Consider the following 13,304-nt stretch of genomic DNA (forward strand, 5'->3'; position numbering starts at 1 on the left):
AATTCATTCTATTCATTTATCGTATCAAAAAATTATCATAACACAAGCCCTGGTACAATGTATCATAACAAATTTACACTTGGCTACTGACAAATCAAATTTGGACAACAACGTAAAATGTAAAAATAAATTTTGAAAAATTGTCTGACAATTTTTGATAGATATGTACCGTACATGTATGAAAAAAATTACAATAACAATCTGTCAGCCATCTCAAAAATCCATTAAGCGAAATACAAATTCAAAGCCGAGCAACAGGGACCTCTAAAAGATAGAGGTCGGATCAGGTGCCATTTAGGAGTGAGTATCCTCTGCTGACCGATCACACCCGCCGTGTGCTCTTTGTCGTAATCGGGGAAAAAAAAGGAAAACTCCGTAAACAATTAGGTGATTAATTATGGTCGAACAATTAGTATGAAAAACGTCCGTCAGCATGCGACCCAGTGGAAGATTGTATTTACTGAAAAGGTCGTTGTATCGACCGTAGAATTTACGAAAAGATGACTTCAAACGAGACGATTGATAGTCCTGTTTTATCAACTTGTTTGTCAGTAGTGTATATAACTAAAAGTGTTTAAAATATCTGGTTAATTTAAACAAAATATCTAGATATATTTTTTTTAAAGATCGATGCAGATACTAAACTTATGTTTCTAAGTTTGCTATCTTTCCTGTGAGATATTAATTTGCATTGATTTTTCAATGGGGTTGAGTGTGTTCAAACTGAAAGAATACGTGATGATTGTGTGAAATTCTAACAGTTATCGTCTCAGATATCGGAACGAAAGTGTATAGAAAAAAGGTGAGAATGCTATCATTACTGCCTGGGTTGTCTGGAAAGTTGTAACATTACTCTGTGTAAAATATTTTTTGTTGATAGTATACTGAGTATAACATGACAGCGTATGTGTTTTGATACTATATTTTTTTCTAATTGTTTTGTTTTTTTATATAAAAGCTTTCGTTATACATTGTCTTCTTTACTGCTCGTCGTTATATTTCTTGGAAACATTGATTTTTCTCTTGACCGAATTATTAACCAACGAGAGTTAGCATGGGCCATCTCAAAAACCAAAAAATAATGAAACGTTTTGTTTTCTCTTTGATGACGTCATCAAAATCTATATACATTCAAAGGTACACGTATACTTCAGAGCGGCTGCACTTTGTCGACTGTTGATTTGGTCTAGCTTTTTCGCTTTTTAAAAATTTGAATTGTTTTGGAACTAATGGTTTCCCCTTTTACTTTTTAATGTATCGAGTTCGTGAAGTAACCAAATGCCGCATCTTTCATATAATTTTCCAGGCCTTGATAAATAACCTGCCGTAGGGTGGGAAAATTTCCCTGCCTTTTACACATTTCTGCATGCGCTCAGGAAAGAAGAAAAGTTGGCGTGGATACTGTACATGAATATCTATCATGAAAATCAGATGAGAACTGAAAATTGGAAATATGCTACGGTCAGAAGGACTGAATGAATCGTTTAAGAAATATTCGCAAAACTGTAATATATACATGCATCAGCGCAATCTGTCATAACTTGTACACGACAATACAATGCAAATTTTCCAAATTGAAATACATAAAACAATTTAATGTTATGGAAATTGATAGGCATTGCCTATATTTTGAATAGAAGTGTCAAAAATTACAATAACCAAACAACCCGTTTGTTTTGAGCAACTGTTTATTCCAAACAAAAGCATTATGCAATTGTATATATAATTGCATGACAAGTACATGTATTGAGTTTACTTGTCGGTATAACAAGAAATAATGTTCATAAAGCACCGTAAAGGTGTTCGCTTCATGATTTGATCAGATCTTTTCCTTGCGAACTGTAGATGCTTTAATGGAAATGAGACCCTGTGGATAGGTGTTCGTTGAATTTCGTCCCCTAATAGTACAAACTCTCTGTTTTCCAGTTCACTGTCCTCAATCGGTTCAGCTAAAAGAATAGGTAGTTCCCTTATATTTTCACTGGACATAACCTGCATTAAAAAGATACGTCTAAAATAAAACATTTTCCTAAATATGCAATCAAATATTAAAGAAATTCAATTAATCCGTATTTAAATGAATCTAAATTAAAGATTAATAGAATCATTTATTATTACGAGGCCGTGAATCTTGGACCCAAGGTGGAATTTCACTATCCCACACGAGTATGTAATGAATGGTTATTTTTTTCGCATTATTTTACATAAAAAACGATGTTTGACAACTTTCTCTTTTGACATTTGAAAGTGTACCTTCGGTTTAACCCGACGCGCGCAACAAAGAATAATACACAGTGTAAGACAGAAAAATCTCACACTGCTGTCTCACACTGGACAAACCAATCTCACATTATGCGAGAAAAAAGATTTTCAATGCTGTTTTTAACCTCTTTTTAACCTACATGTATTAAATGCATATTTTCCGTCCTGTAAAAGTATTGCATTCGGCTGTCTATTCTTTTGATAGCGATTTAGGCAGCTTTCGCTTGATCAAGTTCATTGCTAAATGTCATGCGTATAAATAAGGATAGGTACTTAAAAACGCTAATTTAAATCGCCAACATGATGAAAAATTAATTTTTGCTAAATATCGTAAATGCTAAATGTAATAGGTTAAAGATTTACTGTATTATGTATATCGTAAGCAAATTAAATAATTCCTCATTTTATATTCATTTCCTGAAAACAAAATAATCTTAATTTTGATTAACTTCAATAATAAAGGTAGAGTTAAGGTATTTTTTTTACATTGTTTTACTATGTTTAACAGTTGAGCTACCATACAATTACCTTCATAAATCCTGTTGTTTTATTCATCGTAAAAAATGCTTTTACATTTTCAATATCAGAGCAATTACATATCAAATACAACAACTTTATAGTTTTGTTATGTTTATGATAATATTTGTTTTGCTTCTTGATAACTGTAATGTAAAAATATATTTATTATCAAACAGTCATTATGATATAACAATATGTGTGCAATTAAAAACTTACTTTCTAAACTAAACACGGAAAGATACAAGTATGAAAATTGTTGTTACATGTACCTTTTCCATTTGAATACAGTTATATAAAGGGTATATCTTTTTTGCATTAAAAAAGAATTTAAAAAAAACTTTTAAACACAATAGACTTATAACATATTATTTGAATTTGAATTTCACGATCTGTTAAAGTAAGTTCATTCATTGTTAAAAGAGACTAAGAGAACTGGATGGTCGTGAATATTTTAGGATTCTATTGGCAATCCTAAGAAAAGAATTCTGTATAAAGATATACATTGTAAGAAAATACTCATATGTAAAAGCTAACATTTATCGATTTTTTTTCTTGACTAAGTATCAGTTTGGTCAAATTCTATTTTTTCCATTGTTTACAATGTTTTACAATTTCTAATGATCAACAAGAATTTGAGTGTCAGTCGTAGGGTTATAATCAGGATACAGAGCTCACATTTTCCCTCTATATATAAGGCTCGTGACATGTTTTTGTTGACCTTGTTTCAATATTCTGGTAAAATTTCTTTTTTAAACTGAATTTTCCATCTGCTTATTCTATTTAAACACACAAACACAAACCTAGTGTTTGTCAAATTCATTTAAGGTCTACACCTGAACATTTAAAGTGTAAACAAAACTTGACCTAGGCTTTGTTTACATATCACAGCTTTATGAGCTCCATGCTGGGACGTACTATTTATCGAAATAAACAAAAAAATCAAGTGTAATTTTATAAAAAAAAGTCTCTTTCTCAAACTAATCAACAAACAGCGAAGCTGTAAGTCATGAGTTTGAATCCTGCTTGGGGATTTTAAAATCTTTACTTTTTCACATTTTTAATTTTTTTTTAAATAGTGTGAATATTGAAAATTCTGAACCACTGAAAGTCTTTTAATTATGATGTACTTAAATCTACATTGATATCGACATCAATATATCAAATATCAAATCAATTTTAGATATGTGGATAATATTGTAGTGTTATGCCAAAGATCGGCAAAATCATTGTTTTAAGGTGTGTTTACTTATAAAGGTGAACATCAGTGAGGGTTAAATTTATAGCTACAAATTTGCCAATACTCAATTACTTACTTTCTGTCATCTACTGTACTTCACTTAACAAAAATATACAGACAGATCGAAATACAGAGGCATTTGTAGTTCTATCTAAGCAAGTACGTCAAAGTTTCCGACTACAAAATTTTTTGAATAAGAAAAAAGATTCTTCTTAATTCTTCTTAAACACATTACATGGTTAAATACCAAATCCTCCGGATTTCGTTTTAAATTACAGGAAAATATAAAATAATTCAAAAGGTCTGAAAATTTTGAATAACATACTTTGTGATGCACTGTAATTTAATCATGCCCAATCCTTATCTCAAAGTAAGAAGGAAAAAGATGAATGAGATATTGTACCTTCTTACCTTTTCAAAGAGTAGTCACAAATTAAAAAAAACCTCGATGCTTGAAATCATGTTTAAATGAATCTCTACATATATGTAAGGCCTTTTTCTGATCATAGAAAATAAACAAATGTATTTTAAGATGTTTTAAAGATTATGATTGTAATTAGGATCAGAGGCTTTTGTATATTGTCTCGAAATCATTGTCTTTTAATAATATAAACTAGAGTGGTCGTTTGGCCATATGTCTTACAATTGCTACTACTTAATGTGAGGTGTGAAGTATCTCCCTCATTATATCTGCTCAATTTTGAATAACAGGTTAAAAAAACGGGACAGAGGGCTAGGCTTGCTGAACCTTCTTCACGATTTCGACCAGAGCCCAAATATAGCTTATCCTTCGAGACATTTATGTTTATTTCACAATATAATATCAATTTTACGCATCAAACGAGCTATTTTCAACAAATTTCGCTGGATATCTGCAGTTGAAACTATCATGCCAACGTGAACCTCAACCAAGCAAAAAGATGACGTCACAATACAAATGAAACGTTGCGTAAAAGCCTGCATACTCGTTCTGTACTCGGCCTCGTTAATTACGGTTATTACAATATTGCAAACAAATGTGAAGGAGTATATTAAGGTTCTCCGATCCTCAGCCTCAAATTCTTTTTTCATCCTAATATGTTTTATTTATCCTTCAAACTTTATAAATGAAATAAAAATAAAATCCATGCATTTTACGAAGTTATTGCAAATTTGGCCATGATGAATGTAATGGAATAAATAAAAATTAAAAAAAAAATTTTGTATCGGTACAAAGGTGGCTCGAACGCCTTTACCTCTAGGTGGAGAGTCTCCATGAAACCAATCAGCCAAGTAAGTCGTTTTATGACTGTTTGTTATACATGTATTAACACTTCAAGATTAATAAAAGTTGTTTATATATAAAAGGCAATTTATGGTACGTATAAAACAATCCGGATATTTTAGAGTTATCGAACATGACTGAGGGTCGGAGATTGTTAAGAACCTCGTATTGCATGTCTTTGAACACTATATATATTTAGTTATTTTTATATATCTTATAATTACTTTCAAATATAAAAGAATTTTTTTAAAGCGTGAATTAAAATTTCAGGACAAAAGTATTTGAAGTGAAATTCATTTAGTTAATAAGCTAGAAATCTAGAGGGTCTTGCTATTGCTAACAAATAAATTATATAAATACCATCTGGATAAATAGAATACCTGTACAGATTGATAGAGCGTTTGACATGCATTTTCACAACCTTCTCTTCTGAAGGCATTTTTCTGTAGAGGTTAAAGTTGATTCTCTGATGTCAGTACTTGGCATGACTAAAAGAGTACACGATGCTATCAAAGTTTTGAGAACTTTATAAAATTCGGTTTACCTATAACTGCATAATATGTCGGGAAAACGTACACACATATACAGACATATATTTATTTCTTGCAAATTGTATACTTACTTGTTACCATATGCTTAGTCATAGATACAGAATCAATGCATATGCGATGCATTTGACTTTATAATACTAGTACTAGATTCCTAGGCGATTCAGTATGTTTTCTGGCTGATATTGATCTCAGGCTTATACATGGCGGGTTATGATATATAGTGTACATTATTCTCAAAATATCTGCTAGAATGACATTTACTTTTCCCATCTGATAACAAGTCACAATGTATGAACATTTTCCCTAAATAATAATCTATTTTGTCAATATATGCACTACTTTAATACACATACTTATGCATGCCTTATAAATATTCTATTTTTGAAAAAGAAAATTAACCCTGATAAAACTTTATGCATGGTTTAAGTGTTTTCGTGACATACCTCCTCCTAATGGCGCGTTGCATAAGTATAATGTACTAAAAAGGTAAATGATACACATATATCAGCTTTCTACTTATCTCTGAGTACAAAGAACTCCCAGCTAAGAGTACACCTCCACTTATTTTTTTTAATCAGAAAATGCAAGTATCTCACATACAACTGAATATTTTTGCTTTTAATAATTTGGAGCAGAAAAATGTTGGTTCCTTTTTAAAGAATTACAAATTAACAATCATTTGTTAAAGGGGTATTTTCCCATTCAAATAATGTGTATCCATCTTCAAATATTTTAAAGTTTGATTAGAAAGAAATGCAGGGGACTCATTTTATTTCTAACAAACAATATTGTTCAAATAATAACTACATTTTTTTACTATCTATACGTTTTCAATTGTAATGAATATGTTTCTTTTTTAACCATTGATTGTTTATCGTAAATTTCAATACATTTAAATGTCTTATTTACATTTCTTTCTTTCGAAAATACCCAGGGATAATGAGTCTGAAATTTGATAAGACATGATTTTATTTTTATGCCAGTTTTATAAACTTTAAAATATGAATAATGTGTACATGTAATGGCTTTGACACAGCTATATTAAATACATGTACTATTGGAATGAAGTACAAACCCATCTCGATTAGTGTGTCTGTTTGTATTCAAAATTTTCAAAACATCCTTGGAATCATCTTGAAGAACAATTTTTCCACGGTTTCGGTTATTCGCCTAACTGCCATTCATTTTATATATTTTATGCCTCTTACCTGCTAATATTTTAAACCTGTTTGAAAGCTTTGTAACATTTTTATTAAGCAATGTGTTTGGAATAAATTCAATCATTAAACCAAACAGAAGTTTACATTTCCCAAACATTGTCCAAGAGTGTCGGTAATGCTATGGACGATAAACAGGTATGTCCATCTTATATAAAACTACCTTTATTTGACGTGAAAGGTGTTCAATACGAGGGGAATTCAAATTGCTTAAATAAAGGTCACAAAGCTTTTAACAGAAGGATGGTTGAAACATTGGAAAATGAATGTGGTCTGAAAAAAAACCTCTCTTACTATCAAGAACTACAGTAACTGCTCAAGACTTGTCAGTTTATACCATGTAGTTTCTTGATTTACTATACGTATAAATTCATATTTGTTAAGATATGGGGGTTTCAAATGGATAAATTGTATTACATGTATGTATAATACAATCTGAAAACACTTAAAAGTAGAATACAGTTTTAACGCATTTAAAAATTGAATGCTTCCATTTACAAATTTGCCCATACCCTTGCTTTGGAATAGAATTGACGGTATTAATGTTTGGTAGTTGTGTAGTTAGGCACTTACACAAATTAAAAATATTATAAGAAACAAACATAAAAGGTACTTTAAATACAAAACCATGTGATTCTTAATTGGGTTGAACTTGGTCAACGTAGGGATAAAAAGTACATTTTTTTCTCTAACCCTGGAATAAGTGAGTATAATAAAGCATTGACTACTTCTTTGTACGTTATGTTGCATGGTTTATTTCAACCAAAAATAAGTTTAATTTTTACGTGACAATTAAGCATTGAATCATTATTTTTTGAAAGATATAGTCTCATAACTGCAGCGGTGTGTGCATACAAATTGACTAACGCACGCTAGCCCGTCATGAAAATTTGTATGCACACATCGCTGCAGTTATGAGACTATATCTTTCAAAAAATAATGATTTAATGCTTATATTTACATTTTTTAATTTTTTTTACCTTGTCTGCAAATGTGATTTATATATCAAAATTTCTGTTTTATCCTAAGGGTAAGTTCAAATTAATGGAAGAGCCACTGTAACAGCCACAAGCGTGAACTTTGATTCCCGCTTGTGACGTTGCATTTTACAGTGTTCAACGTTTGTGACGTCATAATAAAACTAGTCATTCTAACCTTTGAGTACCATGTGTGTGTTACGGTCTTATAACTGCAGTGTCTTTTCACACACTTTACATGCAAAAAATATTTGTAATGTATATATTGAAAGATAAACTGAGCATAAACCAAAATAAAATGGAAAATATGGATAACAACAAAGATTAATGGTTATATAAAACCTGCGAAGAGTACTTAAGAACGATAGGCCCAAGTCTGCACGTTCAACACTTTATATCTAATTACGGAGTTATTTATGAAAATTCTAGCATTATTTAAACAGTATATTGATGTTACTGATGTCAACCATAACATATGTCAACGTCAACACTGTATCAGGTAAAAAATAATCATATACCTGCAAAAGTCACAGTTTGTATAATAATCAAAGCTTTATGCAAAACAAACTCAAATTTAATTCCTGCAAATATATACACACAGTTAAGTAGTTTTGGGTTAAAACATTACAATCCTTGATTGTATATTTCAGTATATATTTATGCTTAAGCATATAATAGTTTTTTAACGTTCTGTATATATTTTCATATAAAGAAATCATAAAAATACAGCGAAGATTCATCCATAGCAGGCTACAGGTGACCAGTAGCAACGTCTTTGGCGTTTTTCGGGTGACTCAGAGTCGGCATCGTCTTTTGAATTTTTTTGGTAACTTTTGATGAGTCTCAGCAACAGTAAATTTTTAGCTGCAGACGGTAGTTTCTCCTTGATTGGTACCTATAATAAAAAAAACAAAATACACAAAAATCACTCTAATGCTTAATAGAATTGTTTATGAGAACCAGTCATCGGAAATGGATTAATGTAATAGTTGATCTCTATAATAAAACTCCGAATGCAAGAAAATTGGAAAAAAAAGTTGATATTAATATTTATGTTTAGTTCGAGGCATCCGTTTAACAATAAGGATATGTATTGTCGTTGTATTTATCATCACAGCTTCGTAAAGATTATTTTTATTATTATATTTTTTTTCGTTGAACGATTACACATGTACTTTCCTTAAAACACATAGTTGAATATCTGTTAACATATTCCTTTATGACATTTATCAATGTTTACATCCTGATTACGTGGTAGCAGAGTAACAAACACATTTTTCAGAACATATATGACAAAACAAACATTAAACTTTAAAACAACAAACTAGACTAAACACAACGTGTATTTGAGAATGAAATATTGATGTTTCTTTCCCTATTTGTTTTAAAATTCAAAATTAAATACACTTCTAATATTTTCAATAAAGTAAGTACTAATTTTTGTTGATATTTTAATACAAATATGAAGATATATTTAAGAAATGTGATTAACTGTAATTCTTTTTATATAAGTTTACTGTACATGTCTATGATACACTATAAAGAAATAATTTATATCTTTGTCACATACTGCCTACATTAGCTGCTGAATGTTGTAAACAGAACAGTATTCTATGTTATTTGAAATTTGATATTTATGTCATTGACACTTTTTACAAAAGTAGCTTTAAAAATATGAGAAAAAGATTATATAAAAAGCAATAATTACATTAAAAGAGTATTATTTCTTGAACGAGTCATCTGGTGATATAAATTAAATTTTTACCTTTAGATAATAAAATGTGTGATGATATTTTAATTTCATGTCTTGTTTAGGAATTAATAGTGTGATTTTTTTAGAGTAATATTAAACGATTTCAGTAAATGAAAACAAGTGATTAAAACAGAACAGAATTCAAATTATAGCAATGGGAAATATATATATATATACAAAAATTGAACAGTGATATAAAAATATATGGAGTAAAATTAAAGAGATAGTATCTTACCGAAGAAATCCTTCACGATGGGTTCTACGTAATAAGTTCTAGGGTACGTGTCGATTGTGACGTAGTGTGTGAGGATGACGAATACTTCTATGAGAACAGCACAAGGAACAGACACAGAAAACACACGAAAACAGAACACGAACCTGCTCCTGTCCATCACAAGACATACAGGTATACATGGACATTGAACACATTTGACAAACTTCAATTTTACTTATTCCATGCTATCATAATTATGTTAAACCGCAACCTTATTTAGTGTCTAATATCTCGGTTGTAATGCTTGAATTTGGTTTTAATTAAGTAATGTAGGCTCATTTGTTTTTTTAGTAAATTCATTTTAACTAAAATTTGCATTTATCTGACCGTTTATCTATTCTTATTTGGTTTAACTAAAAGCATTTGTTTGACAATCCATACTATAGTTAGCTATCGTTTAGAAATAAAGTGATTTTCATGAATAAAAGATCAAACAATCTAAAATCTCGTGGAAGAGGAAATCTTCCATTGACTGCTGATTTTCGTTTCCATTATGTCACAATAAATGAGGACAAAATGGCTTTGGAATTCCCACTGTCATCCCAAATCGATGGTTAGAAAAACAGTGATGGTCATATTCCAAAGGTTTGAAAGTTTATCTTTATTTGAAGCACAAAAATTGAATGGCGGTGTAAATCCAATACCCAAATAATTTCATCCAGAAAATCTATCTACCAGCGATAGAATATTACATGTAGATTAAAATTAAAAAAAAGGACTTTGCTTGTGCTGAAGATATGACCATTCATTGCGAGTAATGAAAATCCCTTTCGTTTTATCAATTTCTTACTCAAATTTTACTATTCACAAAAGATGTTTATGTGTTTAAATTAAAAGGTTTTGAACGATTTTAAAACATACTTAATTATTCATGATGTTAAGTGCAGATTTATCTCTAAGGATTCATGTTTTCATACTTTTAAAATCGAGTATAAAATTAATTCCATGCACAGTGTATGTATATTAGATAGTCTAATGATGTCTCGTTTATCTTTTATGCATCTGATATGATACATTTACACGAAAATGTTCTGCCATTAAATGACTTTGAACAGGTTTCCTCGTACATCAGTAGAACATTATCTTCATTTTTATCAAACGGTATAATTTCTTGCAACTGGAAAATTAAGTTACAGGTTGTTATAAATGAAAATAAACCCGTTTTTATTCCAATGAAACAAATTACGAACACTGGTATTCTACCATGTTCAAGGATAATCCGGTAAATTATATAGTGCATTCAGAAAAATGTGGGTTACAAGATACGTAAAACGAATAATTCCTGATTGTGTATTTCAACTCAAAACCATTTAGATAGGAACGTGAACACCTATTTCATACAAATTCATCTACATGCAACCAGACACGTAAATAGTTCATTTATACAACGAGAGCTAAATTCGTTCCGAAAAGGTGTTTGTCGTCGGGAAATGGAAAACATTATGAATTATAAATATTGCTTTAGGTACGAATATTTCCACATTTGAGCAAGGACAATATAAACTTTCTATAAAACATGTATACTTTATCTGTAAAGCTTCTGTAATCAATAAAAGTGTATTGAAAGTCATGTTGGTTTTATTTTTTCAGATACAGAATACGTCAGAAAGAGCGGTAGTTGTTTTGTTTTACTTTATTACAAGCATTTATGATATATTGTTGATCGTTCATCTTATTAATCGGACAAAGACCACGTATTATCTGTATAATAAGACTCAAGTCTTTCTGCTCTATCGCAGAATATGATTCGTTCAAATATATGTGCATCAATAAGTAATAGTTTTGTTTTGATTACAAATTATTTTGGGATAGAACACTGTTAAAAGTGTTTATACGTAACAGTTTTTTTATACTTAAAATGTTATCTGTCACTATGTTTTTTCTCCAAAGATAGAAATACTTTCATTGAATTGGTATTATAGTCACGTTGTTAGTTTGAATTCGTCATGAATATTGATAATGAATATCATACAATATTAGTGAAGGAAAACATGACAGAGTTGCTGTTAAATTCCAATAAATAATTCTGATTTCCAACATCAAAATCATGAAAGAGGTTTGTAGTAATTTATGACTATTTTGGGGGGAATTGTAGCATCCAACAACCACAATGTGATTATGAACAGTGATGCGTCACTGTGTAGATACCATCTACCTATATCATAACTCTTGATATAGATATGAAAGAAATTGTAAGAAAATAATTTTAAAATGGTCTTTGCTGGTTGTGTATATTTCTAAATAACTACCGTTTGAAATGAAATCAAATAAAAACGGCCTTTATATAGAGGATTTGAACTTTTCATTACGTATTTCTGAACCTTTAAAGCAACATTCTGTCTGGGGGGGGGGGGGGCAGATTTGGCTGAAGTAGGATTTAGTTCACAAAAGCAATGATAGCATTTTGAAATGGTAAATAGTTTGTGAGTTGTGCTTCCATCACAACTAAATTTTTATTGTCTCAAATTCATCACAGTTTCTATTCATCATACGCTAATTAAAACTGACATTTGGTAAAACATTATTCGTGTCCATCAAATTGGAATCACTTTTTTGACGTGAAAACATAAAAACATAACACAAATTGATATGCAGTTGAAGATGACTAATCTATAAGTTTTCTTTATATATCCCAAAACAAGGTTGAACATTTACGAATACTACAGGACTTAACAAATTCATAACAAACACTGATATTGTCGTCATAGTGATACATCACAAAAAATAAACAAACCGTGAAAAGACTTACTTCTGTTTCCGGTAGATAGCTGTCCTCTGTGTCGTCATCTAAAGCTAGATATCTAGTCCAACAAACATCACAGACAGCCAGGCAAAGTAAAACTTTCCACAAAATAGATACCGTCTTAACCATTGTCGTTAATGTCTTAACTTGCACACAAATGACGTTTCTTTCTTGCCAGCCACCTGGATTTTTCTTTCGACTGGAGAATCAAGCTTCCATCCGGTATGATATAGGTACGTTTAAGGCGTGAGTGTTGCAAGGGTCGGTGGTCTTTAGAACGCGATTGGATACAGATTTAAAACGTCATAGCAATGTCATCCGCTCCTTCTCGACAGCCCGTCGATAGTATTTCTGTCAAATACTATTCTCTTATTTCAAATTTGTTTTTTTTATATAATTCATAGTGTATTTCCTCTTTTTTCATGGAAATGAAATTAATTATGCATAGATTTTCACATTTTAGTTTTATTATTTACAATAGTACATTAATATTGTATTGCCTGAACG

At 30.4% G+C, this 13,304-nt stretch overlaps 1 protein-coding gene across 2 annotated transcripts; it reads right to left on the minus strand.

The window, feature by feature from the left end:
* Positions 1–1,676: 1,676 nt before the first annotated feature.
* Positions 1,677–13,100, minus strand: LOC128189398 (uncharacterized). Of its 2 annotated transcripts, none has more exons than XM_052860994.1 (2): positions 12,804–13,100; positions 1,677–1,992 (listed from the first exon to the last, which is right to left on the minus strand). In XM_052860994.1, the coding sequence occupies exons 1-2, from the start codon at positions 12,924–12,926 to the stop codon at positions 1,753–1,755; spliced, it is 363 nt and encodes a 120-aa protein (XP_052716954.1). In that variant the 5' UTR covers positions 12,927–13,100; the 3' UTR covers positions 1,677–1,752. The 2 variants fall into 2 exon arrangements, 1 of the variants encoding a protein (XP_052716954.1); XR_008244233.1 differs by lacking the exon at positions 1,677–1,992 and adding an exon at positions 7,937–8,922 and having other exon boundaries at positions 12,804–12,941.
* Between the last annotated feature and the right edge of the window lie 204 nt (positions 13,101–13,304).

This window comes from Crassostrea angulata, chromosome 6 (genome assembly GCF_025612915.1).
Source record: "Crassostrea angulata isolate pt1a10 chromosome 6, ASM2561291v2, whole genome shotgun sequence".
In the NCBI taxonomy this organism is placed as follows: domain Eukaryota; kingdom Metazoa; phylum Mollusca; class Bivalvia; order Ostreida; family Ostreidae; genus Magallana; species Magallana angulata.